The sequence below is a fragment of the Lepidochelys olivacea genome (assembly GCF_965140295.1).
Source record: "Lepidochelys olivacea isolate rLepOli2 genome assembly, chromosome: 1".
Taxonomy (NCBI): Eukaryota; Metazoa; Chordata; order Testudines; family Cheloniidae; genus Lepidochelys; species Lepidochelys olivacea.
Window position 1 is genome coordinate 219147189 of NC_140411.1, and position 26542 is coordinate 219173730.

Genomic DNA, 26542 nt, shown 5'->3' on the forward strand with positions numbered 1-26542 from the left:
CAGGGAATGGATAGCTCTGGGGGTTTGGCAGGGGTATACTTGGCCTTTCATTTAGATTGCTCAAGTTCAGCTCATGTTGCTACTGCCTGAAAACAATTGTGGTACAGGTGGCTTGTCTGGCTGGTCTCCGTTCTGTTCCCATCATCGCCAAAACTAGCTAATCCCTCCTTGGCAATCTTAGCTGAGAGCCAAAGGATTGAACCAGCCAGGGAGACTAAGCTCCCCTTTCAGTCAAGTTAGGGTTTTTGAAATCAGTGGAAGTTTCGGAGTGCTCAGCTCTTCTGAAAATTAGGCCCCTTATTTAGGTGGCAAGCTATGGGCATAGCCTAACTTTTGGCAGCCAGTTCTGAAAATCTTGACTAGGAGTGTTCTCTCCATTCTCCATGCCAAAGTACTGCTTGGTAAATATTTGTGCTGTCCTAAACTCCTTTCACAGCTTCAGCTGAAGGCAGTTTTTGTCTCTTCTTCTGTGTTGTGTGGCTGTTAAACAGTTGTTGCCTTCCCCCCAGAGGCAGCTGCATTTCAGCAGTGTGAGAGTGACCCTTATATAGACTCTGTAGAGCACTTGAGGATGAAAGCTGCCAGAGTAGTATTAGAAAACCCAGACCAAAAAAATTGAGGTTATTCATTCGTAACAGTGACTTAAAGGTGACCTCTGAAGGCAAAACCAAGTGTGCATGTGCCCTTTAATTGCTACTTTTACAGTGTCCTGAAGAAGCCTGAGAAATTGAGATGGGGTTGGGGTTGTTTGGCTTGTTGGCCAGCTAAATCAAGATCTCACATTCAGCTTGATGGCAGGCATTTCTGTGTTAGGATGTTTGTCAGTAGCACAATATATTTGAATGCTGCATCTGATCAATTGCAAGATTTCAGGGAATGTTCTAGGCATTAATGGGCAGAACCCTGTAGATTTTGGTGATGACTGGAAAACGAAAAGGAGAAAATGGCTGGCACATAGAGCCCCTGGTATCTGATTAGCAAATCCAGCAGTTTCAGCCACCTCTGTAATTGTCTAGAGATCAAAGGACAAGTTGATGGCAGTTATTAATACCTTCCTGCAAAACAATATCCCCATCTCAGCTTTGCCCTTCTTCCCAATACAGTTTTAAAATGTTGACACCTTGAATGACATATCCCAGACAGAAATAAAAGAAATGAGAAGGGGGTGGGGGAGGAATGAGGGTTCACACAGAATTCTTGGCATGGTGTGTGTGTGTGGGGGGGGGAATGGGGTACTCTAGTGTGTGGGAGAACCGAGGGCCACGGGAGAAATACAGAGCTGCTAGCATGGCGGGAGGGGATGCGGAAAGTGATATTTTGGAGAGGAGACATGGGGGTACACAGAGGCCCCTGGCTTGGGGAATGGTGTGGAAGGGTTGCAGAGTCCTAAAAAAAGAGGGGATGGGATAGTGGCACACAGGGAGTTTATGGAGGGCATGGAGGAAGGCAAGGAGCCTCTGACGTGTGCAATGCACTGAGCCAACCAAAACAACAGAATGTGCAACCCTCTAGTTATTTACATTAGAGAAGCGGCAAAGTTTCTAGACCAAGTGCTTTTGAGCTACAAATGCAACAACAACAACAACAAAAACCATACCACACCCGCAAAAGGAAACTAACATCTAACAAAACATCTAAATGTCTTGTCTAACTTCAGCTTTGTGCAACACAGTCTCCTCCAGCAGAACCCCGCGTATGTGACATTTCAGGAGAATGAGTTCAGTTTTGGAAAAACTTGGGGAGGGAGAGCTCAGTGGTTTGAGCACTGGCCTGCTAAACCTAGGGTTGTGAGTTCAATCCTTGAGGGGGCCATTTGGGGCAAAAATTGGGGATTGGTCCTGCTTTGAGCAGGGGGTGGGACTAGATGACCTCCTGAGGTCCCTTCCAACCCTGATGTTCTAGGATTCTAAATAGAAACGTGGCCATTACTTAGACTTGGAAAGGCTCGGGTCATGTGCTATCTGTTTGAGCCTCTAGAGGGCACGCGAAGGACTGAGTGCGTTATTAGGGTCAGTGGGACGAAGTCGCACACAGGCAGGTGTTGGAGCTTGACAGCCGCCTTACCCACGTCTCTTAACTTTTGTTACTCCCCCCTTGCAGGTTTCTCTTCTCTCCTTGGCGACATGCAGCCCTCCAATCACAACTACTACATGTACCAGCAGCCGCAGGGCCCCTCGTCAGTGGGGGCTGCTCCCCCCCTCCACACCCCGAGCCCAGAGGGCTGTCCACCCCAGGGGGGCAAGCAGCAGGGTGGCGATGGCTATGGCCCCCCACCTGTGATGTCCATGCACCCACCCCCGATGCAGCATGGAGGTTACCACCAGCACCAGCAACATCACGCGCACACCCACCCACAGCAACAGCAGCACCAGCAGCAGCCGTCACAGGCTTCAATCAACAACGCTGGCTTTGGTGAGCTGCAGGGGAGGAAGGGAGCTGCTGGGGGCACAGGGGGCTGGGACAGTGTTGGGGTCCGGTAGGGTGCCCAGGGCTCCTGTGGTGAGCTCCCTCACAGCAGCACCCAGGCACTTCAGAAGATGAGATACAAAGGGTGGGGAGAGGCTGAAACTCAGGTCTGAGTGAACTTGGAAACTGCATTCCCCTTTCACCTCCAGCAGAGGGGGACCCAGCCCCACAAGGCATGGGGTGCAGAAATAAGGGGGGGGTTGAGCACTGAATGACCAGGGAAGCTGAATTTCTGTCCAGTGCAAATTTAGGGTCTTTGGCAAGTAATGGACAGGGCCAGGTTCTGTTTATTTTGTGTTACATGGGTGGAAGACAGGGCCGGATTAACCTTTTGTGGACGCGGTGCCAAACATATGTGTGGACCCCTTTGGAGGCAGTGGATCATGGCAAGGGGAGGTTGGTCCCGGAGCAAAGGGCTGGCAAGGGGAAATGGGTCATGGCATGGCAGGGGCGGTCTTGCTCTGCCCATCCCGGTGCAAGGCACTGTTTACAAACCAGCAGTCGCCAGATGCACACTGGCCTGCCCGGTTCTGTGTTGCCAGCCTGCCCCTTCCCCTCAGGGGCGGGCCCATGCCGTGCCACAAGGCCCACCCACCCAACACCCATTTGACTCCCTATGCCCAGCACCCCCCAGAGTCCTTATGCCCAACGCCACCCCCCACCACAAATGCACAGCGCCCTGCACACCACCACCCCTGCCAGCGCCCCCTAGCCCACAGCCCCACCACAACTGCCCAGCACCCCACACAGAACCCCCACTTGCTAGCACCCCAACACACACAGATCTCCGCCACCCACCACTGCCCAGTGTTCTGCCCCACCATCACAACTACACAGTGCCCCCCACAGGCCTCCGCACACTGCCCAGCACCCCAACACACACAGACCTCCCCCACTGCCCAATGCCCCCCCAACAGACCCCCCACTGCCTAGCACTCCAAAACACACAAGCCTCCCGCACTGCCCAGTGCCCCCACCTCCTCATAGCCCAGCACCCTCCCACAGACCCGCTCCCCCACGCCCTGCCCCCTGGGTGCACTCACTGGCCCTGCTGAGCCAGCGCAGAGCAGGGATTCCCCCCTCCCAACAGAGTGCTAGGGAGCAGGACAGCTGAAGCTCAGGAGCACAGAGTGGTCCTGTCCCCCGGGGCCCCACCCGGCCCTGCCTTCCTGGCACTGGTGCCTGCAGTGGTGGAGGCTGAGGGCTCCTCTCTGCCCCTGTCACTGGCAGGCAGCCACCGGGGCCCGAGAGGGGCACTCAGCCGGTTGGTCAGCCGAGAGGAGTGAGCAGTGGGTGGGGGGAGGAGCTGGGATGAAGAGGAGCCGGTGGGCAGGGCAAGGGGTGGAGAGAAGCCCTGGGCTGGCTGGCAGAGAGGAGCTAGCGGTGAAGGGTGGGGGGAAGAGGGGCCAGAGGTGGAGAGGAGCCAGCAGCTGAGGGTGCAGCACAAGTGGAGTGGGCTGGGCCAAGGCCACTTTTTGTGGGTGGGCCTGGCGCCCCTGGCACCATTGTTAACCCGGGACCGGTGGGAGAAGAGGGGTGTTACTTCCTTGTAACTGACTTGTCTGCCTGGCTTTCCAGCATTCCCCCCTGAGTGGTGCTCCAACATTGACTCCCTGAAGGAAAGCTTCAAGATGGTGAACCGGCTGAACTGGTCTAGCATTGAACACTCCCAATTCTCAGGTCAGTAGGAGATCCCACCTCTTGCTTGGCCCAGTGGGAGACCCAGGTTCCATTCCCTGCTCTGCCACACACTTCCTGTGTGACCTGGGGGAAGTCACTCAGCCTCTCTGGGCCTCAGTTCCCATCTGTACAATGGAGATAATAGCATTGCCCTGCCTCATGGATTGTGGGGAGGAGAAATCCACTCAAGATTTTTGTGGCCCTCAGATACAGCAGTGATGGGGGCAGCTAGAAGATAGATGAATGGCTTCCCAGTCCCTGCTGCTGCTTGTCCCACTCATGTGTCAGAGACATCATGCTGCGAATAGAAAAAAGCAGCTCTCCAGAGAGTGCACAGCAGAGATTAGAGGTGCGCATGGGGTGGGGAAGCCCTGAGTGTGAAGAAAGGGACTCTCTGAGGGGATACAGCGGTGAGAAAGGAAATGGTGAGCCCTTGAGTATGAGGAAAGGAGGATTCCCAGGGGAGTACCCAGAGGGTTAGGGATTAGGCAAGGGGAGGGCGCACGATGCATGCAGTAACTGGATTTCATCCCCCCCATTGCCCTTGCAGAGCTGATGGAGAGCCTGCGCCAGGCTGAGCGGAAGAACTGGACCCTGGATCAGCACCACATTGCCAACCTCTGCGACTCCCTCAATCACTTTCTCACCCAGACTGGTCAGCTCCCTCACCTGGGGGGCCCTCAGCAGCCTCCCCGAATCTCTGATTCTTGCGCCCTGAATAGTGGCAAGCAGGAACAGTCCATGAACCAAGGTACACAGCAGGGTGGGTAGGAGGGGGACCCAAGATGCCATGCAAATGGGTGAGACGGATTCCCAGTTGTGTAGAGGTGCTGGACACCTTGTCACCATGCCAAGCACCATGGCACTGAACAGCCCCATGCTATGTTGCTCTAAACCACTTAGACTTCGTCAGTGTCTTTCATACGGACTGTGTCCCACCCAGTGCTTAATTTGTAATGAAAGAGGTGCCGGAACTCAAGCAATTTTTTTACTTTTATAACTAACGTGGCAAGCCCAGACATGCCGGGGCTCAGGCCTGACCAGCCTTGGCACAAATGAAGCACTGGTCCTACCTGGCTCTAGAGAGTTTAGTACAGGAGAGATGGGGATGTATGTGCTCATAACACAGTGCATAGTGGTGTGAAGGCATTATCTGGTATGTGTGGTTGAGCAGCCAATAACCCAGACAGAAAGCAATTAGAAAGCACACAGGCAAAAAGAGGAGGTGAGAGGTGTTTTGTCGATGGTCTGTGGAGAGGTGCCAGAGTGGCTGTTCCAGATGGTAGGAGCTAGAGAGAAGAAGATGGTCTCCCCTGCACTGAAGATCCTGTGGTAGGAGAGAGAGTCGGATGATGCTCTATGAGGAGCGGACAAGGGCAGTGAGGAGAGATCATGGCCTTGCAGCAGCTTGATTTTGACCCGACTTGGGACATGTCTAGGAAGGGGGTGATGGGCCAAAATTCCCCACTTTAACCCAGTAGAATAACAATATGGTTTTGGTACCATGGCTGAGCTGTAACACGTTGTCAGGGCCTGTCCACTGAACACTTCCTGATTCTCCCTGGAGCGTGTCAGTCAGTCTGTTCTGTGGCTGAGCTGCGACGCCCAGTCAGTGCCAGGCGAGCTGGCTGAGGGGATCACTGATGGTTCTTTTCCCTTTCCTTTGGCAGTGAACTCTTATGGTCAGCCACAGCCTCCCCATCTCTTCTCTGGGCCATCTCCTATGTACCAGATTTCCACCCAGGACAATCCAGGGTATAATCGCCCAGGTAAGTGGTGAAATGATGACATGTAATACAACTCTCACCCCAGCTGTCTCAGCCGTCCAGCAGCACATTCTAGCAGGGCCTTTCCCCTCTCTGTCAGAGAGCTGGAGTAGGGCTGAGGGAGCCTAGACTGCAGGAGGTCCCGCAGCAGGACACTGCCACGGCACTGGTGAGAGCAAGCTCAGTTGCCCGACTCCTCTCACCGCCCCCGCCCCATCTCGTTGCCCCGTCACACCACTTTCCCACAGCTGGGTGCTCACTGGGCACTGCTGTGAGGGAGCTCATGCTGCCAGACTCCTTAGGCCTTAGTTAGATGCTGACTGAACACTGTTGAGGGCAGCTCATGGGGAATCTCCCATTGCTGCAGTTACCCTTAGATCACCTGAGCCCCTGCTCCCAATCTGGACACTGATAGGACACTGTCTTGGGGTGGAAACGTGTGCTGCCGGGGGGAGGGAATGTGTCCTGGCAGGTCACTGCTCTGGGGAAGTTCACGCCAGCTGAGTCCTTCCCCTTTTATTGTTCCCAAGAACCCACTAGGACAGAGCTTGACTTCTCCGCTAACCATCTCTTTCCCTTTTTCTCCCTCTTCCCCCTCCACTCAGCTCACCATCTGGTCCCCCGACCTCCAGTCCCTCCTCCAGGCGCCAATGAGGAAATCCCCGACGATTTTGACTGGGACTTGATCACCTAGCGCGTTACAGACTCGAGAGCCTGTCCCTTGTGAGGGACCTGGGAGGGAAGGGGGGCATGGGGTGAAAGGTCGCAGGTCCAGCTGCCCTGGCCTCCCTGCCTTGCCTGTATATAGATATATATTCTCTCTCTGCGCCAGAGAAGCCACCGCAAGATGCTGCCGAAGATAATCCTTCCTTGCGTCCTGTTTTACCTTCTTTTTTTTCTTTTCTTCTTCATTATTATTATTATTATTATCAGTAATCGAGCACGGCTCTCCCCCACTGGCCTCGGACACATCAGATCGGCTCCCCCACATTGCGTGGTGCCCTGCGTGGGGCGGAGGGTGGAGAGATGGCTCCCTGATGCCATGACAAGACCTCAGAAGGCCGAAACCTCAAGAGCATCTTTCTCTGCCTCCCTCATTTTGTGTTTAACAATCCCTTTTTGCCGGTGAATCTGTTGTACTGGCTACCGGAGTGAGAGAGCCTAGTGGACCCTGGGAGCCTGTAATTATGTTGTTTGGTAAATGTTGTAAAGGTCAGGGGCTCAAAGGGACACTGGAGGGGTGATTTTAGCTCCGTGATCATTCTCACACCAGCAAGGGACGGCAAGAGAAGGAAGGAAGACCCTGAATATAAAGAAAGCAAAATCTCTATGGGGATGAGATACAGCTGGGATTTGGGCCGAGCTGGGAGAGGAAGGCCCTGAGTGCAGAAAAAGGAGAATTTCTAGCACAGATGCATTTGGGATTCAGAGACCATTGCCATTTGTAAGGAGATCAGCGGGAACCCTGACCTGTTTTCTATGCTGACTTTTGCAGTCCCTGGGAATGTGAAGCCCACCTGTCAAGTAGGGGAAGCTTAGCAGGTGTATTTTGCACCAGCACTGGGGGGATCGGGAACAGCACATCAAATAGAATTCCCCAAAGGCTTTTAACGTCACCTTTCCCCTCCCGCAGCCCCATCACCTTCCATAAAAATATAGTGAAGCTTTTATTTGCATATCCAAAGAAGACACATACAAATTAGGAATCACTCCCCCTACCCCTCAGTTCTTGTTCTGTTAGTTATTCCCCCCCTTAATTTCTTTGGAGGCTGTCCTTGCCTGTGGTGTAAGGATGCAGGCAAAGGGAGTCTTGTCTGCATAGTTATAAATACACAGTGGGTGATTTCCATTTCAGGAGTGAACCAAGGATAAAAAGAAGAAGCCACTGCTCTGTGTTGAGGAAGATTTGGGGACTTGTGGGTTAGAGATTGGAGTGTGTCGTCCGTCCGTGTTCCCCCCCCGCGGTTGAAGAGGTGTGAGGCTTCACAGTTGTTATGTTTCAGAAGCACAAATGACAGGACAGGAGGTGTGGGGCAGATATTTAAACTGCACAGCCAAAGGGAGGAATGGGGAGGATGGGTCAGGCCACTCATAGGTCAGCTGGAGAGAGAGCGGGTGAAGAGTTAGCACATCCCAAAATCCAGTCTCTGTGTGAGCACTTGCAAAGCAGGATGGGGAAGCCGTGTTGAAGCAGGAATGAGTGTTTAGCTGCCGTCCCCCCAGTTGTGTCCCCTGGCTGTCCCCCTGTTTCTAGCGTGGCTCTGTTCTGTCAAACCTCTTGTTTCCTCTTTCTATTTTGTAACTCCCTAGCCCCTGTTTATCGGTGAGGGGAACCAAGTTGGAAGCAAACCATCATGGGGACTCAACATGCCAAGGGTGGGGGAAATAATTTTGCATCGCTTTATAATTTGCTGTTGAGATAAACCAATTGGATCTTTGTCGGGAAGATGGACAGTCTCGTTGGATTTGAGGGGCGGGTGGGGGGGTACTGTTTTTTGTTGTTGTTTTTTTTTAAGTGGGCGTGGTCATCATTGAGCATTCCCAAGAGGAGTGGGGAATCCCAGAGTCGGCTTCAGCATGGAGTTAGCCAGCGGTTCCCTCTGCTGCCCAGGATGGGAATGATATGACCAGGAAGCCGTGTTCGGTTGGGTTTCTGTGGCACAGAGCAGCAGAGATGACCTCCCTCCGGGTGCCACTCAGTGCTTTGCAGGGGATGTTCCCAAGAGCCGGGCCCATGGAAGTCATTCAGAAGGCCGTTTGGCCTTTCAGAGAACCCTGAAAACAAACCAAGATGGCTCCTTTGCATAGTCAAGTGCTCCTCACTTGCATATTCATTTGCCTTGTTTGCATATTCAGTTGTGCATCATTTGCATATGTAAATATATGCCGGTCAGTGTGCAAATTAGCCTTGCCCCCACCCCTGAAATATCGTGCATCATTTGTGGGCAAGATGGCATCGGATTGGACTCGTGGAGTCAAAGGGCTTCGCACTGGAACTGCACTGCAAGCTGGTGACATAGCCTGTCAGGAGTGAAGGGATGCAGTCAAAGGAGATCAGCCTGCAAGTGAGAGGAGTCCCTTGCACCCCCTTGCACTTTGGTGTGGCCCATGATGCTTTGTGTCAAGGAGAGAGGAGAAGGGGTGTGGCCTCACGAGTTTATTTTTGTGCATGCTTTCTTAATAAAAAGAAAAAGTGAATGTTTATGGTTTAACCCTTTTGGTGCTGGTGTTGAATTATTTTTCAGTGGCGGCTGGTCGGGCGAAACACAAGATTTATCAACTTTATTGTTAGGGTTTGGCTCCTACCTGCATAGCCTGGAGAGAGAGGAGGAGCTATTGTAGATGCCTGCACCAAAGTCAGATATGAAATCAAGACCCTCTGTAGGGAAGACAGTGAAAGAGCTGCACTGTTGAATCTTTACACTTCATGTAGATCAGTCAGTCTCAGCCTGTTCATTCTGTCCATTGCATGATGCACAGCAGAAAGGCAGCATGGAACTACCCAAAATGTAATGGGAAATGTTTGTATTTTTAATTATCTGCCTGTCACTGCACTGCATAACTTTGCATTTATTAACATTGAATTTCATCTGCCATTTTGTTGCCCAGTCACCCAGTTTGTAACCCTTTGCATTCAGCTTTGGAATGAACTATCTTGAGTGATTTTTGTATTGCCTGAAAACCTTGCCATCTCACTGTTTATTCCTTTTTTCCAGATCATTTAAGAATATGTTGAACAGCACTGGTCCCACCAGAGATGCTGGGGGGACCCCAGTATTTACCTGTCTCCACTGTGAAAGCTGATCATTTATTCCCTACGCTGTTTCCTGTCTTTTAACCAGTTACTGATCCATGAGAGGGCCTTCCCTCTTATCCCATGACAACTTACTTTGCTTAAGAGACTTTGGTGTGGGACTTTATCAAAGGCTTTCTGAAAGTCCAAGTAAACTGTAGCCACTGGATCACCCAGGTCCATGTGCTTGTTGATGCCTTCAAGAATTCCAGTAGATTGGTGAGGCATGATTTCTCTTTCCAAATGCCATGTTGGTTCTTCCCCAACATATGTTCATCTGTGTGTTTGCTAATTCTGTTCTTTAATTGCCTGGTACTAAAGTTAGGCTTACTGGCCTGTAATGTCCAGGATCACCTCTTAAACCCTTTTTAAAAATTGGCATCACATTAGGTTTCCTCCAGTCAACTGGTACAGAGGCTGATTTAAGCAATAGGTTACGTACCACAGTAAGTAGTTAAACTGTGGTGGCCAAAACTGAACACAGTACTCCACTTGAGACCTTACTAGGGCGGAGTAGAATGGGACAGTTACCTCCTGTGTCTTAAATACGACACTCATGTTCATACATGCTAGAATATTAGCCTTCACATTGTTGGCTCGTATTCAATTTGTGATCCACTATAACCCCAGATCCTTTTCAACAGTACTACCATGTAGGCAGTTATTCCCATTTTTATAGGCGTGCATTTGGGTTTTCTTTCTTAAATGAAGTACTTTTTTTTTTCTTACTTAAATGAAGCATTTGCCTGATTGAATTTCATTTTGTTGAATTCAGACCAATTCTACAATTTGTTAAGGTCATTTTGGATTCTAATCCTGTTCTCCAAAGTCTTTGCAACCCTCCCAGCTTGATATCATCTGCAAAATTCATAAGCACACTTATCCCAGCCATTAATGAAAATATTGAATAGCACCGGACCCAGGACTGACCCCCAGTGTTTACCCATGAGATATTTTCCATTCCCTACACCATTTTGACAGCAAACCATTGATAACTCCTTGAGTGAGTACAGTCTTTCAACCACTTGTGCATCCATTGTATTGTAACTTAATCTAGACCATATTTCCCTAGTTTGCTTATGAGAATGTCATGTGGGGCTGTGTCAAAACCTTACTAAAATCAAGATATATCACGTCTACTGCTATCCCTCCCTTGCCCCCCATTCGTTAGGCTAGTAACAATGTCAACGAAGGAAATTAGGTTAGTTTGGCATCATTTGTTCTTGGCAAATCCATGTTGGCTGTTACTTACCACCCTACTATCCATTAGGTGCTCACAAATTTATTGTTTAATAATCTGTTCCAGTGTCTTTCCAGATATTGAAGTTAGGTTAACTGGTGTATAATCCCCTGAGTCCTTGTTGTTCCCCTTTTTAAATATAAGTACTATGTTTGCCCTTCTCCAGCTCTCTGGGACCTCACCTGCCCTCCATGAGTTCTCAAAGATAATTGCTAGCAGTTCAAAGATTGCTTCAACTAGTTTCTTAAATATCCTAACTTGAATTTTGTGACGCCCTTCTGACTTGAAGACAGCCAACTTACCTAAATAATCTTTAATGTGTTCTTTCCCTATTCTAGCTTGAGTTCCTTGCCCCTTCCTAAATATTGGCTTACAATTAACCTCATTAGTGAAGACTGAAGTAAAATAGGCAGTGAACACCTCTGCCTTTTTGATGTCTCAGTTATTAGCTCTCCTTCTCCACTAAGTAGTGGATTTACACTTTCCTTCACCTTTCCCTTGCTCCTAATACATTTGTAGTACCTGTTCTTATTGCCTTTTATGTCTCTTGCTGGGTGTAATTAATTTTGTGCCTTAGCTTTTTTGATTTGGCTCCTACATGCTTGTGCTATTCTTTTGCATTCATCCGTAGCAATTTATCCATGTTTCCACTTTTTTGGTTCTCAGGTCATTAAAGAGCTCCTGATGGAGCTATATTGGCCTCTTACTATTCTTCCTATATTTCCTTCCATCAGGATCATTTGCAGTTGTACCTTTAATATTGTCTCTCTAAGAAATTGCCAACTCTGCTGCATTCCTTTTCCCTTAGATTTTCTTCCCAGGGGACCCTGCCTACCAGTTCTCTGAGTTAGTTAAAGGCTGCTTTTTGGAAGTCCATTGCTTCACTCCTTCCTTTCCTTCGAATCAGGAAATCTCGAATATCATGATCACTTTCACCCAGTTTGCCTTCTACCTTCAGATTGCAACAATTTCCTCCCTGTTAGTCAGAATCAAGGCTAAAATAGCTGCCCCACTTGTTACTTGTTCCACCTTCTGAAACAAAAAGATGTCCCAATACATTCCAAGACTTAGGGAATTTTGTGGTTTGCTGGGTCACTTTCCCAACAAATATCTGGGTAGTTAAAATCACCCATTGTTACCAAGTCTCATGTTTTGGATATTTCTGTTAATGGTTCTAAAAATGCCTCATCCATCCCACTTCCTGCTTTGTGGTGTATAGTAGACCCCTATCATGATGTCACCACTGTTTGGTGCAGCATTTATCTTCACTCAGAGACTTGGGAGTCATGATAGTGTCCACGTGTATAGACAGTGCTCCCTTGCTTTAAATCTTTTCCATATGCATCTTTTACTTTGCACGTCTGAGCACTGGAGAAGTTTATATCTGATCAGAACTGTGGCTTTGGTCTCTCTCTAAGATTTTGCACTGAAGAAAACAACTGGCTCTTGGGTTTAGCTGATCGCCATATTTGGGGTCGGGAAGGAATTTTCCTCCAGGGCAGATTGGAAGGCCCTGGAGGTTTTTTGCCTTCCTCTGTAGCATGGGGCACAGGTCACTTGCTGGAGGATTCTCTGCTCCTTGAAGTCTTTAAACTATGATTTGAGGACTTCAATAGCACAGATATAGGTGTGAAGTTTTTTTTGTAGGAGTGGTGGGTGAAATTCTGTGGCCTGCGTTGTGCAGGAGGTCAGACTAGATGATCATAATGGTCCCTTCTGACCTAAATATCTATGAATCTGTGAATCTATGGCTCTTTGTGTGCATGACTATTTCTAGCACTGTGTGTATTTGTGTGGCCACTTCCTTCCATATCTCTCAGTCCTTTCTTGTGTCTAATGGAAGCATACAGTTTGAATTCAGACACAGCACTTTCAGAGCCATCTCCCTTCTGAAATTTTACAGAAGGGGTGACCCAGCTCCAGCCTGCTCAGGGTTACATGCTGGATGGCAACCTCTGCTCTGATTGCTTGGGTATCCAGCAGCTTTAGATGTAGTAGGGACATCTCCATGACTAGTGGGACCTACCTTATCACTGTATCTCAGGCTGTAATATCAAGGGGACCTTCTAAAGCCATAAAGGAGGGTCCTATTTCTAATGAACCCATGTCCACAGCATGAGGTTCGTTTTTCTGAAAATTGCCCCTTATGCCCCAGTTACTGATTTTGTGCAGTGATGTATTAGCTGAGATGTAGAAACTCTCCTTGAGCTGGCATGGAAAATAAGAGAAGTGGCCCTTTGGAGACAGGAATAGTAGGAGGAATAGTAGGAGGACAGGAGAAAGGCCATGACTAACTGAAACTGAAAGACCCTAAGAATATTGCCATGAAAGGCAGCTTCCATTGCTGATGAGCAGGTAGGGGATGTCTGCTACAATGCACTGTTGTGAGGAAAACTAGCACTCCCAGAGTGCACTCCTGCTGGGCACTGCTGTGAAAAAGTTCAGTGTCCCAGCTGAAGAAGAGTTAAGGGTAGGGAAAGGTATGATGACAAATTCCAAGGAGAAATGTCAAAGTATCTTCTCCCTGTAATTTAGCAGGCACAGATGATGTGATACATGCTTAATAAATGTGGTACATAGATATTCTGCAACCACATTCTTATTTAGTAATGTCAAGGAGTAACTGCATAATTCCACCACACATCTTCTCACAAGTGCACTTCTCTCTCTCAGATAGGGGGCTCTCTGCTTCCCTTGTGTGTCCCATCAGAAGATTCAGTTCAGAATAGGCCAATCTCCCCTCTCTTTAGGAGGCTATTAAAGGGGAGGTTGGCCTGTTCTGAACTGCCCCAGTCCCCAGGGGCATCCCATACAGATTATTGTCAAACTCATTGTTCTGGCTCTGCTGTCCTCAAGCAAAAAGTCACAGCCATGGAAGGGGCAAATGTCTTCCTCCTGCCCTGGCAGTGCTGTCTGGAATCCCCATTTTAGAGGGTGTTGCTGCTGATATCCCTGTCTGCTGAAGTCTTGGTCCTGTCCCGTGAGTAGGAAGTGGAGCGTGTAACTTCCTCGTTGAAGGCGACCTCCAAGATGCCCTGCACTGATTGGCGTGCCTTCCGCCTGAAGTCCCGCCCCACAAATACGTAGAGTAAAGGGTTGATGCAGCTGTTGGCATAGGCTAGTGCTGTAGAGAGGTGGTCCCACAGTGCCACTGTCTCCCTAAATCTGGTGCCTGGCATAGCTAGGAGAGACAGTGCCTCAACTGTGTGAAATGGAGCCCAGCAGACAAAGAATGCTACTACCACAACCAGGATCACTCGCAGGGTCTTACCACGGGGTTTGGTAAATCGGGCTCCATGCATCTTGACGGCAATAAGGATGTAGCAAGCTGCAATTATGCTAAAGGGAAGGAGGAAGCCAAAAACAATCCTGGTAATACTGATGGTCAGTAGGGTGGCTGGCCGACTGCTGTAGGAGAAGTAATCATTCAAGTTCCCCAGTAAGTCAGTATCATTGTAAAGGCTGCTAGAAATATCAGCACTGGAGAAACCAACAGGATTTTCATCTAGGGATATGCCAGAGCTCAACGCTGAATCATTCCCGTTCCCGTAATCCATATAATCTCCATAATCCCTACCATCTCCAAATTGATAATGACACACAGTTTTGCCGAATTCATCTGTGAAGGTCTCACGGTAGAGGAAGGCAGGACAGCACATAAGAAAGGCCAGGAGCCAGATACAACCACACATCACTGATGCAAGCCTCACAGTACGGTGGTTCTGACACCAAACTGGTTTCATTACCATCAAGCACCGGTCAATGCTGATGACAGTGAGGAGAAAGACACTGGCAAACATGTTGAGGATGATGGCTGATGGGATAACCTTGCAGAGGAAGTGGCCATATGGCCAGTACTCATGGAGGATCAGGTGAATGATGGAGAATGGCAGAGACATGCAGCACAGGAAGTCAGCCATGGCAAGGTGCAGGAACCACACAGTGTTCACGGTCCGCTTCATTTTCAGGCCAGCCACCCAGATCACCAAGCCATTGCCCAGGAGACCCAGGATAAAGGTGACAATGAAGATAATTAAGGAACAAATTATTTCTGGTGCGTACTGTAGCGTGGCACCATCATCTGGCTTGTAGGTGCTGTTACTCCTCAGGAGCAGAGACATAGTCTTTAGATACTGGTGGCAAAAAAATAGAAGATCATTTGCTATACCATTAACACACCCCATTGCCAGCTGTATGTGCCCAACCCCAAGATTATGCTTTCTGTATGTATCAAAACATCTTTGTGTGGCTTGTCAGGAGTAGAGGTTGAACCTAGAAGCTATAAATATGACAGCACAAGTCCCCCCTACTGCCTGAGCAGGAAGACCTGGCTGTATTAGTGCAAAGGCTGTAGCCAAATCATACATCTCTATGTGGTCTAGCCACGAGAAGGGGTCATAGTGCCACAGTGTAAATGTTGGTGTACTCAGATTCTCCTATGTCCAAAATAGCCTTTAATGCCAGCACTATCCTTAGCAGAGATTATCCTTTATTTACATTCCTGGTCACCCTAATTCCAGCTGTCCCTCCTCATCTCCTTTTAACTCTCTATAAAATATAAATAATTCTCTCCTTTACTGCAAAAACTTAGTCTTAGTTCCTCTTTCCTTTAAAATAGAAGTGGTTCCCTCTCTCGGGTGGTGAGGTTTATGCCTTGAAAGCAATTTTTGTATTCCCATGAGCCTCTGGTTTGCAACTGTTTCCATGATGTTACAACTAGAACAGTGGAGTCAGCGATTCCATACAGAAGGGGACATTTCCAGCAAAAGTCTTGTGTAAACCTTCCTTCTCCCCTGCTTTCCTAGCAGCTTAATCCTGAGCATCTCCCAACCCCCACTATTCCAAGGAAGGAGAGACACAGGATGAAGAGTAAGAAATTGATGGATAGAAAAAGACAGGTAAATAAAGAGGGATATTGAGAGAAGGAGAGAAATTGGAATATGGAGTAATAACAGTACTTGGTACTTCTTGTCCATAGATCTCAAAGACCTCTACATGAGTGAAAAAGTGTCATTCGATAGTACTTAGTCCTGCCATGAGTGCAGGGGATTGGACTAGATGACCTCTCGAGGTCCCTTCCAGTCCTGTGATTCTATGATTCTCTCTAGATGAAGAAAGAGGCACAGAGAGATTAAAGTACAGTTTTACTCTGAAAAGCGGCAATGTAAAAACAACACCTCTCCCTCAACCCTTGGATGTGTTCAGAGCGAGATTTACTCACTTGAATGACTAAAACAGTTTTGACAGCTTTTTACTCATGTTCCCCAAGCAGAGTCAAGATAGCTCAGTGAAAGGGAGCTTAATTCTATTTCTTCCTGTGCATTAACAGAATTGTTTACAAGTTCCAGGCAGTTAGACCGATGCCAAACCCAAAGCATCAGGTTGCAGAAGTATCACTGAGGGCATGATCGGAAGAGAGTGAAGTTGCACAGGGGTTACCAAGGGTCTAATTCAGCATGCAACATCTTTATTATTGCTGGTGAAGCAAGAGAAGGAGAGAACCCAGTGTGATTCTGTTGTTATTATTATCATCATCATATGCATTTCTGTTACACTAGCAACTAGGCTCCAATCAGGTACTGAACACACACAATAAAAATCAAACAGGCCCTGCCCCAAAGGTTTACAGTCTGTAACATACGCTGAAACAAAAGATGGATGAAACACAAAGGAGGGGAGGACAAGAGAAACAATAATGGTTAACATAATAAGCAGAAGTCTTACCACATCAACTGCCTACCCATTGTCAAGAGATCTGTAGGCATCACAGCAGTGGTGAGTTTTAAGAAGGGACACTATGAATTGTGATGGGGGAGCTGCTCCCAAGATAAGGGGCAGCATAGCTGAAAGCATGAAGGTGCTTGCGGAAAATGGCCAATAAAGGCTTGGTAAGGGAGGGCTAAGCTGCCTTCAAAGTAAGACTAGTAGTTTGTATTTGATACAGTGAAGAAGAGAGAGCCAGTGGAGGGAAACAAAGGGCTGGTGGGTGTGGGGGTGACGTGGTCAGAGAGACTACTCAGGAAGAGTAGCATTTTGAATAGATTTGAGGTGTGCATTGCAAGATCCCAGAAGAAGGCAAGGTCTACACTACAGACCTATATCTGTATCTGTATAACTGCATCGCAATGGGCTGTGAAAAATCCACAGGCCTGAGCGACAGAGTTACATCGACCTAGTCCCCCGAGTGGAGACTGCGCTACATTGATAGGAGAGCTTCTCCCACCAACACACCTGCTGTCTCATGGGGAGATGGATTAACTATGCAGGTGGGAGAAGCTCTCCCATTGGCATAGGAGCCTCCTCAAGGAGCACTCCAGTGGGGCAGCTGCACCGGTGCTGCTGTGTCCCTGTAGCACTGTACGTGAAGACAAGCCCCAGGTTTGTTGGGCTGGGAGTTAGAAAAAAAGGACATTGTTTTCCTTGTCACCACAGTGCATTTGATACATACATAAATCCTTGAGAGAGACGGTCAATGTGGGACTCACAATGCCGCTTTTCAGAGCAGAAATGCACTTTAAATGACATCCCCAGGGTCCCTCATGGAGTCAGTGACACAGAGGGAATAGAACCCAGGTCTCACTATTCCTTGTCAAGTTGTAATAAATCCCAGTTGTGCAGGCAGAAGGCAAAGTTACTGTATAAACCACACACCCCTTGGAGGGCTGAGGCTAAAAGCCTGCTCCTTCAACTCCAAATCACAGGCCATTATTATTCCAGCTAAAGATCACCCTTGTCCTGCTTATTGTACTAGCAGGTCCCTTATCCTTCCTGCGGGGGAGGGGAATGCTGCTATGGAGCAACCTCCTTCGCTGATACACACACAGAGCCAAGACAGAACGCTGCCCTGGCCACTGGACCAAGCTGCCTCTTAGAATCTACACAGTGGATAGTCAAAAGAAGATGCTTTATATACACTGAAATCAATCCTGCTCCAAGACAGGGAGCTGGATGAATCCGTCTAGAGGGTCCTGTCACACTCTCCCACCCAAGGTTTTCTAGATCCCTAAAAGAGAGAGGCACAGGGAGAGAGAGATGCTTTAAGAAGGCATGGAGGCAGTAACAAATGACTACAAAGATAGGGAGAGAGAGAGAGACACTTTAAGAGCAACAGATGGAGGGAAAGAGCAACCGAGAGAAATTGCAGAACACAGAGATAGAATGCTGTCTGCCTTCTGTACATACCCTGGTACAGCAGATTCCTCAGTGGACTGGGGAGCAAGAACCACCTTGATCATAGGTCTTGTCTTAAGCACTGGCTCTGGAGTCATCAGAGAAAAACTTATATGGTCAGTTTAGGAACTGACTTTAAATCCATTATTTGAAGATTTTTCGCACCCAAGCGGAAGGACAAGAATGAGTCACTTCTGTAATCAGATGACTTGAGCTGCAAAACATCTGGCCTAATGCTGCTGAGATAAAGCAATAGTGGCATGTGGACAAATATGGTGCTTACAAGAAGTTTTCATAAGGAAATTGGACTCACCGCGTGAGATCAAAGCAGTAGATTTTGTCTCTTGCCTCTTGCCATGATAATACAGATCATTGCTCCATCTAGTTCAGTATCCCATAGCCTGCTCGACCACATCACATTACTGGTCTATTTTGTCTGGTGTAGCAGATCAGAACATTGATCCACCTGGTTGTGTATACTGTCTCCTGCGTATTGGATCCATCTAATCTTATATCCCAACTCCCATTAACCTGGACCATCTAATTTGGAATACCATGTGTCACAGAAGACACAAAACTCAAAAAGAAGACACAAAACCCCATAATGCACCTCAACGCAAGGAAATTTCTTCCCAACCACCAACTGATGATAAGATTTCACTCTGAAGCATGAGGAATCATAGAATCATAGGACTGATAGCCTTAGCCATTTTTACTGTAAGTAGCATCACTGAAGATAGTACAGCTTTCTGATTCATGTAGGTGTCAAATCTTGTTACTGTTAATCTGCTTTTTACCTCAGTAATATCATGCAGTGAGAAGTTACAGACTACTTGGCCAAGCACAGTGGGGCCTTACATTCAATTCGACAGTATTTCTGTTTGTCTGTGCAAAACCTTACACTCACTTCAGTGCCATTTCTGTTTGTTTGTCTGCCTGTCTGTAACTTGATGGCATATGAGGTTCTAATGAGAATGACCAGCACATGAAAAATACCTTTACTACCTTCCAGTGACTTTCACTCAAGCCAGACCACATCCTTGATTTGCAGCCAAGGGGAAGTGAAGTGCATGTCTTAGCGCATATCTTGGGAAAAATGAGGAGGTCTCCCCATATCAACACACTGCACCCTCATTTTCCCCTTTGTGGATATAAACATGTTGTTTCCTAACAGCTCCCTCCCCATCACCATAAATAAATTACATAAAAGAGTAAAGAAAAATATGATGAGCTTTGCAAAGCTCTGTACCCTTTCCCCAGCAGAAGTGGAAGGAAATGAATTTGCATCTCTTTTTAGTGATGTTGTTTCCTGTTCTGAAACAAGCAGAGAAAATCGAATGAGGCAGACAGCCTGACTAGTTCAGCTGGTAGAGCATGAGACTCTTAATTTCAGGGCTGTGGGTTCGAGCCCCACATTGGGCACTTGATCTTGATGCCTTAAGCATAATTTCAGGAGGAGGGATAGCTCAGTGGTTTGAGCATTAGCCTCCTAAACCCAGGGTTGTGAGTTCAATCCTTGAGGGGCCATTTAGGAATCTGGGGCAAAAATTGGGGATTGGACCTACTTTGAGCAGGGGTTGGACTAGATGACCTCCTGAGGTCCCTTCCAACCTTGGTATTTTCTGATATGAACATTTTATTTCCTTATATCTGAGGGGGCCAGTGGTAAAGAACCAGAGGGTCTGCAGGGCAGGATTGAGGGGCATTGGCAGAGCTGGGTGGAGGGAGTCCAGGACTGCTGTTAGAGAGCTGGAGTAGGGATGAGGGAGCCTAGACTGCAGGAGGTCCCGCAGCAGGACACTGCCACGGCACTGGTGAGAGCAAGCTCAGTTGCCCGACTCCTCTCACTGCCCCCGCCCCATCTCGTTGCCCCGTCACACCACTTTCCCACAGCTGGGTGCTCACTGGGCACTGCTGTGAGGGAGCTCATGCTGCCAGACTCCTTAGGCCTTAGTTAGATGCTGACTGAACACTGTTGAGGGCAGCTCATGGGGAATCTCCCATTGCTGCAGTTACCCTTAGATCACCTGAGCCCCTGCTCCCAATCTGGACACTGATAGGACACTGTCTTGGGGTGGAAACATGTGCTGCCGGGGGGGGGGGGGGGGGGAATGTGTCCTGGCAGGTCACTGCTCTGGGGAAGTTCACGCCAGCTGAGTCCTTCTCCTTTTATTGTTCCCAAGATCCCACTAGGACAGAGCTTGACTTCTCCGCTAACCATCTCTTTCCCTTTTTCTCCCTCTTCCCCCTCCACTCAGCTCACCATCTGGTCCCCCGACCTCCAGTCCCTCCTCCAGGCGCCAATGAGGAAATCCCTGACGATTTTGACTGGGACTTGATCACCTAGCACGTTAGAGACTCGAGAGCCTGTCCCTTGTGAGGGACCTGGGAGGGAAGGGGGGCATGGGGTGAAAGGTCGCAGGTCCAGCTGCCCTGGCCTCCCTGCCTTGCCTGTATATAGATATATATTCTCTCTCTGCGCTAGAGAAGCCACCGCAAGATGCTGCCGAAGATAATCCTTCCTTGCGTCCTGTTTTACCTTCTTTTTTTCTTTTCTTCATTATTATTAATTATTATTATTATTATCATCAGTAATCAAGCACGGCTCTCCCCCACTGGCCTCGGACACATCAGATCGGCTCCCCCACATTGCGTGGTGCCCTGCGTGGGGCGGAGGGTAGAGAGATGGCTCCCTGATGCCATGACAAGACCTCAGAAGGCCGAAACCTCAAGAGCATCTTTCTCTGCCTCCCTCATTTTGTGTTTAACAATCCCTTTTTGCCGGTGAATCTGTTGTACTGGCTACCGGAGTGAGAGAGCCTAGTGGACCCTGGGAGCCTGTAATTATGTTGTTTGGTAAATGTTGTAAAGGTCAGGGGCTCAAAGGGACACTGGAGGGGTGATTTTAGCTCCGTGATCATTCTCACACCAGCAAGGGATGGCAAGAGAAGGAAGGAAGACCCTGAATATAAAGAAAGCAAAATCTCTATGGGGGTGAGATACAGCTGGGATTTGGGCCGAGCTGGGAGAGGAAGGCCCTGAGTGCAGAAAAAGGAGAATTTCTTGCACAGATGCTGTCAAGGTTCCTCCCCCACTCTGAACTCTAGGGTAAAGATGTGGGGACCTGCATGAAAACCTCCTAAACTTACTTTTACCAGCTTAGGTTAAAACTTCCCCAAGGTACAAATTAATTTTATCCTTTGTCCTTGGAATATCCACTGCCACCACTAAACTCTAACTGGGTTTACTGGGAAACGTAGTTTGGACATGTCTTTCCCCCGAAAATCTTCCCAACCCTTGCACCCCACTTCCTGGGAAAGGTTTGGTAAAAATCCTCACCAATTTGCATAGGTGACCACAGACCCAAACCCTTGGATCTCAGAACAATGAAAAAGCATTCAGTTTCCTTACAAGAAGACTTTTAATAGAAGTAAAAAAAGAATCACCTCTGTAAAATCAGGATGGTGAATACCTTACAGGGTAATTAGATTCAAAACATAGAGAATCCCTCTAGGCAAAACCTTAAGTTACAAAAAAGACACACAGACAGAAATAGTCATTCTATTCAGCACAATTCTTTTCTCAGCCATTTAAAGAAATCATAATCTAACGCATACCTAGCTAGATAACTTACTAAAAGTTCTAAGACTCCATTCCTGGTCTATCCCCAGCAAAAGCAGCATATAGACAGACACAGACCCTTTGTTTCTCTCCCTCCTCCCAGCTTTTGAAAGTATCTTGTCTCCTCATTGGTCATTTTGGTCAGGTGCCAGCGAGGTTACCTTTAGCTTCTTAACCCTTTACAGGTGAGAGGATTTTTCCTCTGGCCAGGAGGGATTTTAAAGGGGTTTACCCTTCCCTTTATATTTATGACAGATGCATTTGGGATTCAGAGACCACTGCCATTTATAAGGAGATCAGAGGGAACCCTGACCTGTTTTCTATGCTGACTTTTGCAGTCCCTGGGAATGTGAAGCCCACCTGTCAAGTAGGGGAAGCTTAGCACGTGTATTTTGCACCAACACTGGGGGGATCGGGAACAGCACATCAAATAGAATTCCCCAAAGGCTTTTAACGTCACCTTTCCCCTCCCCCACCTCCATCACCTTCCATAAAAATACAGTGAGGCTTTTATTTGCATATCCAAAGAAGACACATACAAATTAGGAATCACTCCCCCTACCCCTCAGTTCTTGTTCTGTTAGTTATTCCCCCCCTTAATTTCTTTGGAGGCTGTCCTTGCCTGTGGTGTAAGGATGCAAGCAAAGGGAGTCTTGTCTGCATAGGTATAAATACCCAGTGGTTGGTTACCATTTCGGGAGTGAACCAAGGATAAAAAGAAGAAGCCACTGCTCAGAGTTGAGGGCAATTTGGGGACTTCTGGGTTATTGATTGGAGGCCCCCCCCTCCCAGCTGAAGAGATGTGAGGCTTCACAGTTGTTATGTTTCAGAAGCACAGAAGACAGGACAGGAGGTTTGGGGCAGATATTTAAACTGCACAGCCAAAGGGAGGAATGGGGAGGATGGGTCAGACCCCTCATAGGTCAGCTGGAGAGAGAGCGGGTGAAGAGTAGCAAATCCCAAAATCCAGTCTCTGTGTGAGCACTTGCAAAGCAGGATGGGGAAGCCATGTTGAAGCAGGAATGAGTGTTTAGCTGCCCTCCCCACAGCTGTGATCTCTGGTTTGGAGCTGCAAGCTGGTGACATAGCCTGTCAGGAGTGAAGGGATGCAGTCAATGGAGATCAGCCTGCAAGTGAGAGGAGTCCCTTGTACACCCTTACACTTTGATGTGGCCCATGATGCTTTGTGTCAAGGAGAGAGTAGAGGGGGTGTGGCCTCGTGAGTTCATTTTTGTCCATGCTTTCTTAATAAAAACAAAATGTGAATGTTTATGGTTTAACCCTTTTGGTGCTGTTTATGGTTTAACCATTATTTTCCTGTGGTGGCTGGTCGGGTGAAACACAAGATTTATCAACTTTATTGTTAGGGTTTGGCTCCTACCTGCATAGCCTGGAGAGAGAGGAGGAGCTATTGTAGTTGCCTGCACCAAAGTCAGATATGAAATCAAGACCCTCCGTAGGGAAGGCAGCCCTAACAGTTAGTGAAAGAGTTGCACTGTTGAACCTTTACACTTCAAGTAGATCAGTCAGTCTCAGCCTGTTCATTCTGTCCATTGCATGATGCACAGCAGAAAGGCAGCATGGAACTACCCAAAATGTAATGGGAAATGTTTGTATTTTTAATTATCTGCCTGTCACTGCACTGCATAACTTTGCATTTATTAACATTGAATTTCATCTGCCATTTTGTTGCCTAGTCACCCAGTTTGTAACCCTTTGCATTCAGCTTTGGAATGAACTATCTTGAGTTATTTCTGTATCTCCTGCAAACCTTGCCATCTCACTGTTTACTCCTTTTTCCAGATCATTTATGTATATGTTGAACAGCACTGGTCCCACCAGAGATGCTGGGGGGGACCTCACTATTTACCTGTCTCCACTGTGAAAACTAATCATTTATTCCCTACACTGTTTCCTGTCTTTTAACCAGTTACTGATCCATGAGAGGACCTTCCCTTATATCCCATGACTACTTACTTTGCTTAAGAGACTTTGGTGTGGGACTTTATCAAAGGCTTTCTGAAAGTCCAAGTAAACTGTAGCTACTGGATCACTCATGTCCATGTGCTTGTTGACACCTCCAAGAATTCTAGTAGATTGGTGAGGCATGATTTCTCTTTCCAAACACCATGTTGGGTCTTCCCCAACATCTGTGTTTTTGATAATTCTGTTCTTTACTATAGTTTCAACCAGTTTGCCTGGTACTGAAGTTAGGCTTACTGGCCTGTAATGTCCAGGATCACCTCTTAAATCCTTTTTAAAAATTGGCATCACATTAGGTTTCCTCCAGTCAACTGGTACAGATGCTGATTTAAGCAATAGGTTACATACCACAGTCAGTAGTTAAACTGTGGTGCCCAAAACTGAACACAATGCTCCACCTGAGACCTTACTGGGGCTGAGTAGAATGGGACAGTTACCTCCTGTGTCTTAAATACGACACTCATGTTCATATATGCTAGAATATTAGCCTTCACATTGTTAGCTCATATTCAATTTGTGATCCACTGTAACCCCAGATCCTTTTCAACAGTACTACCGTGTGGCCAGTTATTCCCATTTTTATAGGCGTGCATTTGATTTTTCTATCTTAAATGAATTACTTTGCATTTGGCTGATTGAATTTCATTTTGTTAAATTCAGACCAATTCTACAATTTGTTAAGGTCATTTTGGATTCTAATCCTGTCCCATAACATCTTTGCATCCACTCCCCGCTTGATGTTGTTACCCAGGGTTCTTTCAACCGAAAGCTCTTGGTAACTTTTACACTATGTGAGGTGGTGTCAGGAAATAAATCATGGGAGACACGGCCGTCCAACTGATAGATGGCTGGCACAAACAGGACAACACAAGAGTGCTTTCACTTAAACCTACACTTTACTTAGTCTCAAGCACACACGTCTGCAACAGGTTTGTAAAACACCCCCAACCCTCGATAATTATCGAAGCTGAGTGTGGCTCTCGAGTGGCTCTCGATTGCAAGATGTATCCAGAGAGAGAGTCCAGAAGAGTCCAACTTCCTCAAAATACCTCACACTTTCCCCCCTTATTTATACATTAGTAATAGAATGACATGTCCCTTAAAGAAAATTTGTTAAGTAAGCAGTTACAATGGTCAAGCAAGAGGTTCCTTCTGATTATTGATTAACCAGGTGTGAGGTTTTCCAGAGGTTGCAGCCTTGAGGCCCCAATAGACATTCCTGAGACACATGCTCCTCTTCTAAAATGCATGGATCAGCAACTTCAACACAATTCTTATCAGGAAGGACACGGGGTCAAGCTGCCCTTTCTGTGGCACCCAAAACCCCCTCCCCTCCTTCCTTGGTTAAGCTACGCCTGCTGACTTGGTGCTTTTAGCAATAAGCCATAGTGGTTTCAGGCACTTTATTGGATTGCTGACATCTCCCCGTACAGTTCCCCTCTTTAAAGGTCACCTTTCACACAAGGGGGCCTTTACATGATCTCTGTCTCACCTTTTCTGGATGCACCTGCGAAAGCTCAAGGCTCTCAGCCGAGACTGAGCAAATTATCTTCTTGTTGTCATCCCATACTTAGTACACCAGCATAGCAATTTGACAAGCAATCATTTTAGCCTCCTTTCCCATTTGAGGGAGGGGCAACAAGTTCAATATGTTCCTTTCCCAGGGGTACAAGTGCTGGTGGCAGTAACCACTGACTCATCTGTCAGAGGACTTGCAATTGCCGGATTTTGCACCAGGTCCAGCATGTCATCAGGCTGGTAACAAAAAACACTACTATTTGGCACCCCAAGATTATTATTGTGATGGGTTGGGTCACAGAAACCCTCTGGGGGCTGCCACCTGGTGTGCCAAGGCTACTTCTACTCCTGCTTTCGTGTCCTGGCAGCTTAGGACTTCAGTGCCCTGCCTGGTTTGAGCCAGACCCGCTAGCCTAATGCAAACCCAGACCCAGGGTCTGAACCACGTGCCCCAAAGCTGCAGACTTAACTGAAAGCATCTTAAGAAGTGTTCCTGTCTTTGACACTCAGATGCCCAACTCCCAATGGGGTCTAAACCCCAAATAAATCTGTTTTATCCTGTATAAAGCATATACAGGGTAAACTCATAAGTTCTTCGCCCTCTATAACACTGATAGAGAGGTATGCACAGCTGTTTGCCCCCCTCCCCAGGTATTAATATATACTCTGAGTTAATTAATAAGTAAAAAGTGATTTTATTAAATACAAAAAGTAGGATTTAAGTGGTTCCAAGTAATAGCAGATAGAACAAAGTGAATTACCAAGCAAAATAAAATAAAACACACAAGTCTAAGTCTAGTACGGTAATAAAACTGAATACAGATAAAATCTCTCCCTCAGAGATGTTTCAATAAGTTCTTCTTCAAGTGCTTGCTCATATCGATTTCAGTTAGGATGTGTGCGTGTCGCGTGCACGATCGTCAGAAGATTTTTACCCCAGCAACACTCGGTGGGTCAACTGAGGCACCTCCTGGAGTGGTGCCTTCATGGCACTGGATATATGCCCCAGCCGACCCAGAACCCACTCAGTTCCTTCTTACCACCTGTGACAGTCGTTGGAACTGTGGAGCACAGCGTAGCTGATCTCCAGTTTCCCTAGCATTCTCTTTAGTACCTGTTAATAGTTGTTAATAGTTGTTAATAGTTAATTTGTGTAGTTAGATTAGTGTACTTATTAGGGTGGAATGGGGTCTTCTCCCCTCTCCCCCATCCAGGTATCTGGGCCCATGCCTGGGTCTCCGGGCTTCAAACCCTGCTCGGCTTGCCTGAAGCCGATGCCAATGGGAGACCCACACAACTCTTGCG

The 26542-nt window shown here is 47.6% G+C and overlaps 2 protein-coding genes across 5 annotated transcripts in view; one reads left to right on the forward strand and one right to left on the reverse strand.

Annotated features, from left to right (window-relative positions):
- FOXJ2 (forkhead box J2) overlaps positions 1-9124 on the forward strand; it is a 34374-nt gene extending 25250 nt beyond the window's left edge. For all 4 annotated transcript variants that reach the window (XM_084616754.1, XM_084616755.1, XM_084616753.1 and 1 more), the window contains exons 7-11: positions 2101-2412; positions 4045-4146; positions 4697-4897; positions 5817-5915; positions 6518-9124. In XM_084616754.1, coding sequence (XP_084472880.1) covers positions 2101-2412; positions 4045-4146; positions 4697-4897; positions 5817-5915; positions 6518-6606 — 803 coding nt within the window. In that variant the 3' untranslated portion in view covers positions 6607-9124. The remainder of the gene's footprint in view (positions 1-2100; positions 2413-4044; positions 4147-4696; positions 4898-5816; positions 5916-6517) is intronic.
- Positions 9125-13308: 4184 nt separating this feature from the next.
- Positions 13309-18218, reverse strand: LOC311514708 (C3a anaphylatoxin chemotactic receptor-like). The gene is made up of 2 exons (XM_084617376.1): positions 18128-18218; positions 13309-15078 (listed from the first exon to the last, which is right to left on the reverse strand). Exon 2 carries the CDS (start codon positions 15064-15066, stop codon positions 13873-13875), a length of 1194 nt encoding a protein of 397 aa, XP_084473502.1. The 5' UTR covers positions 15067-15078; positions 18128-18218; the 3' UTR covers positions 13309-13872.
- Between the last annotated feature and the right edge of the window lie 8324 nt (positions 18219-26542).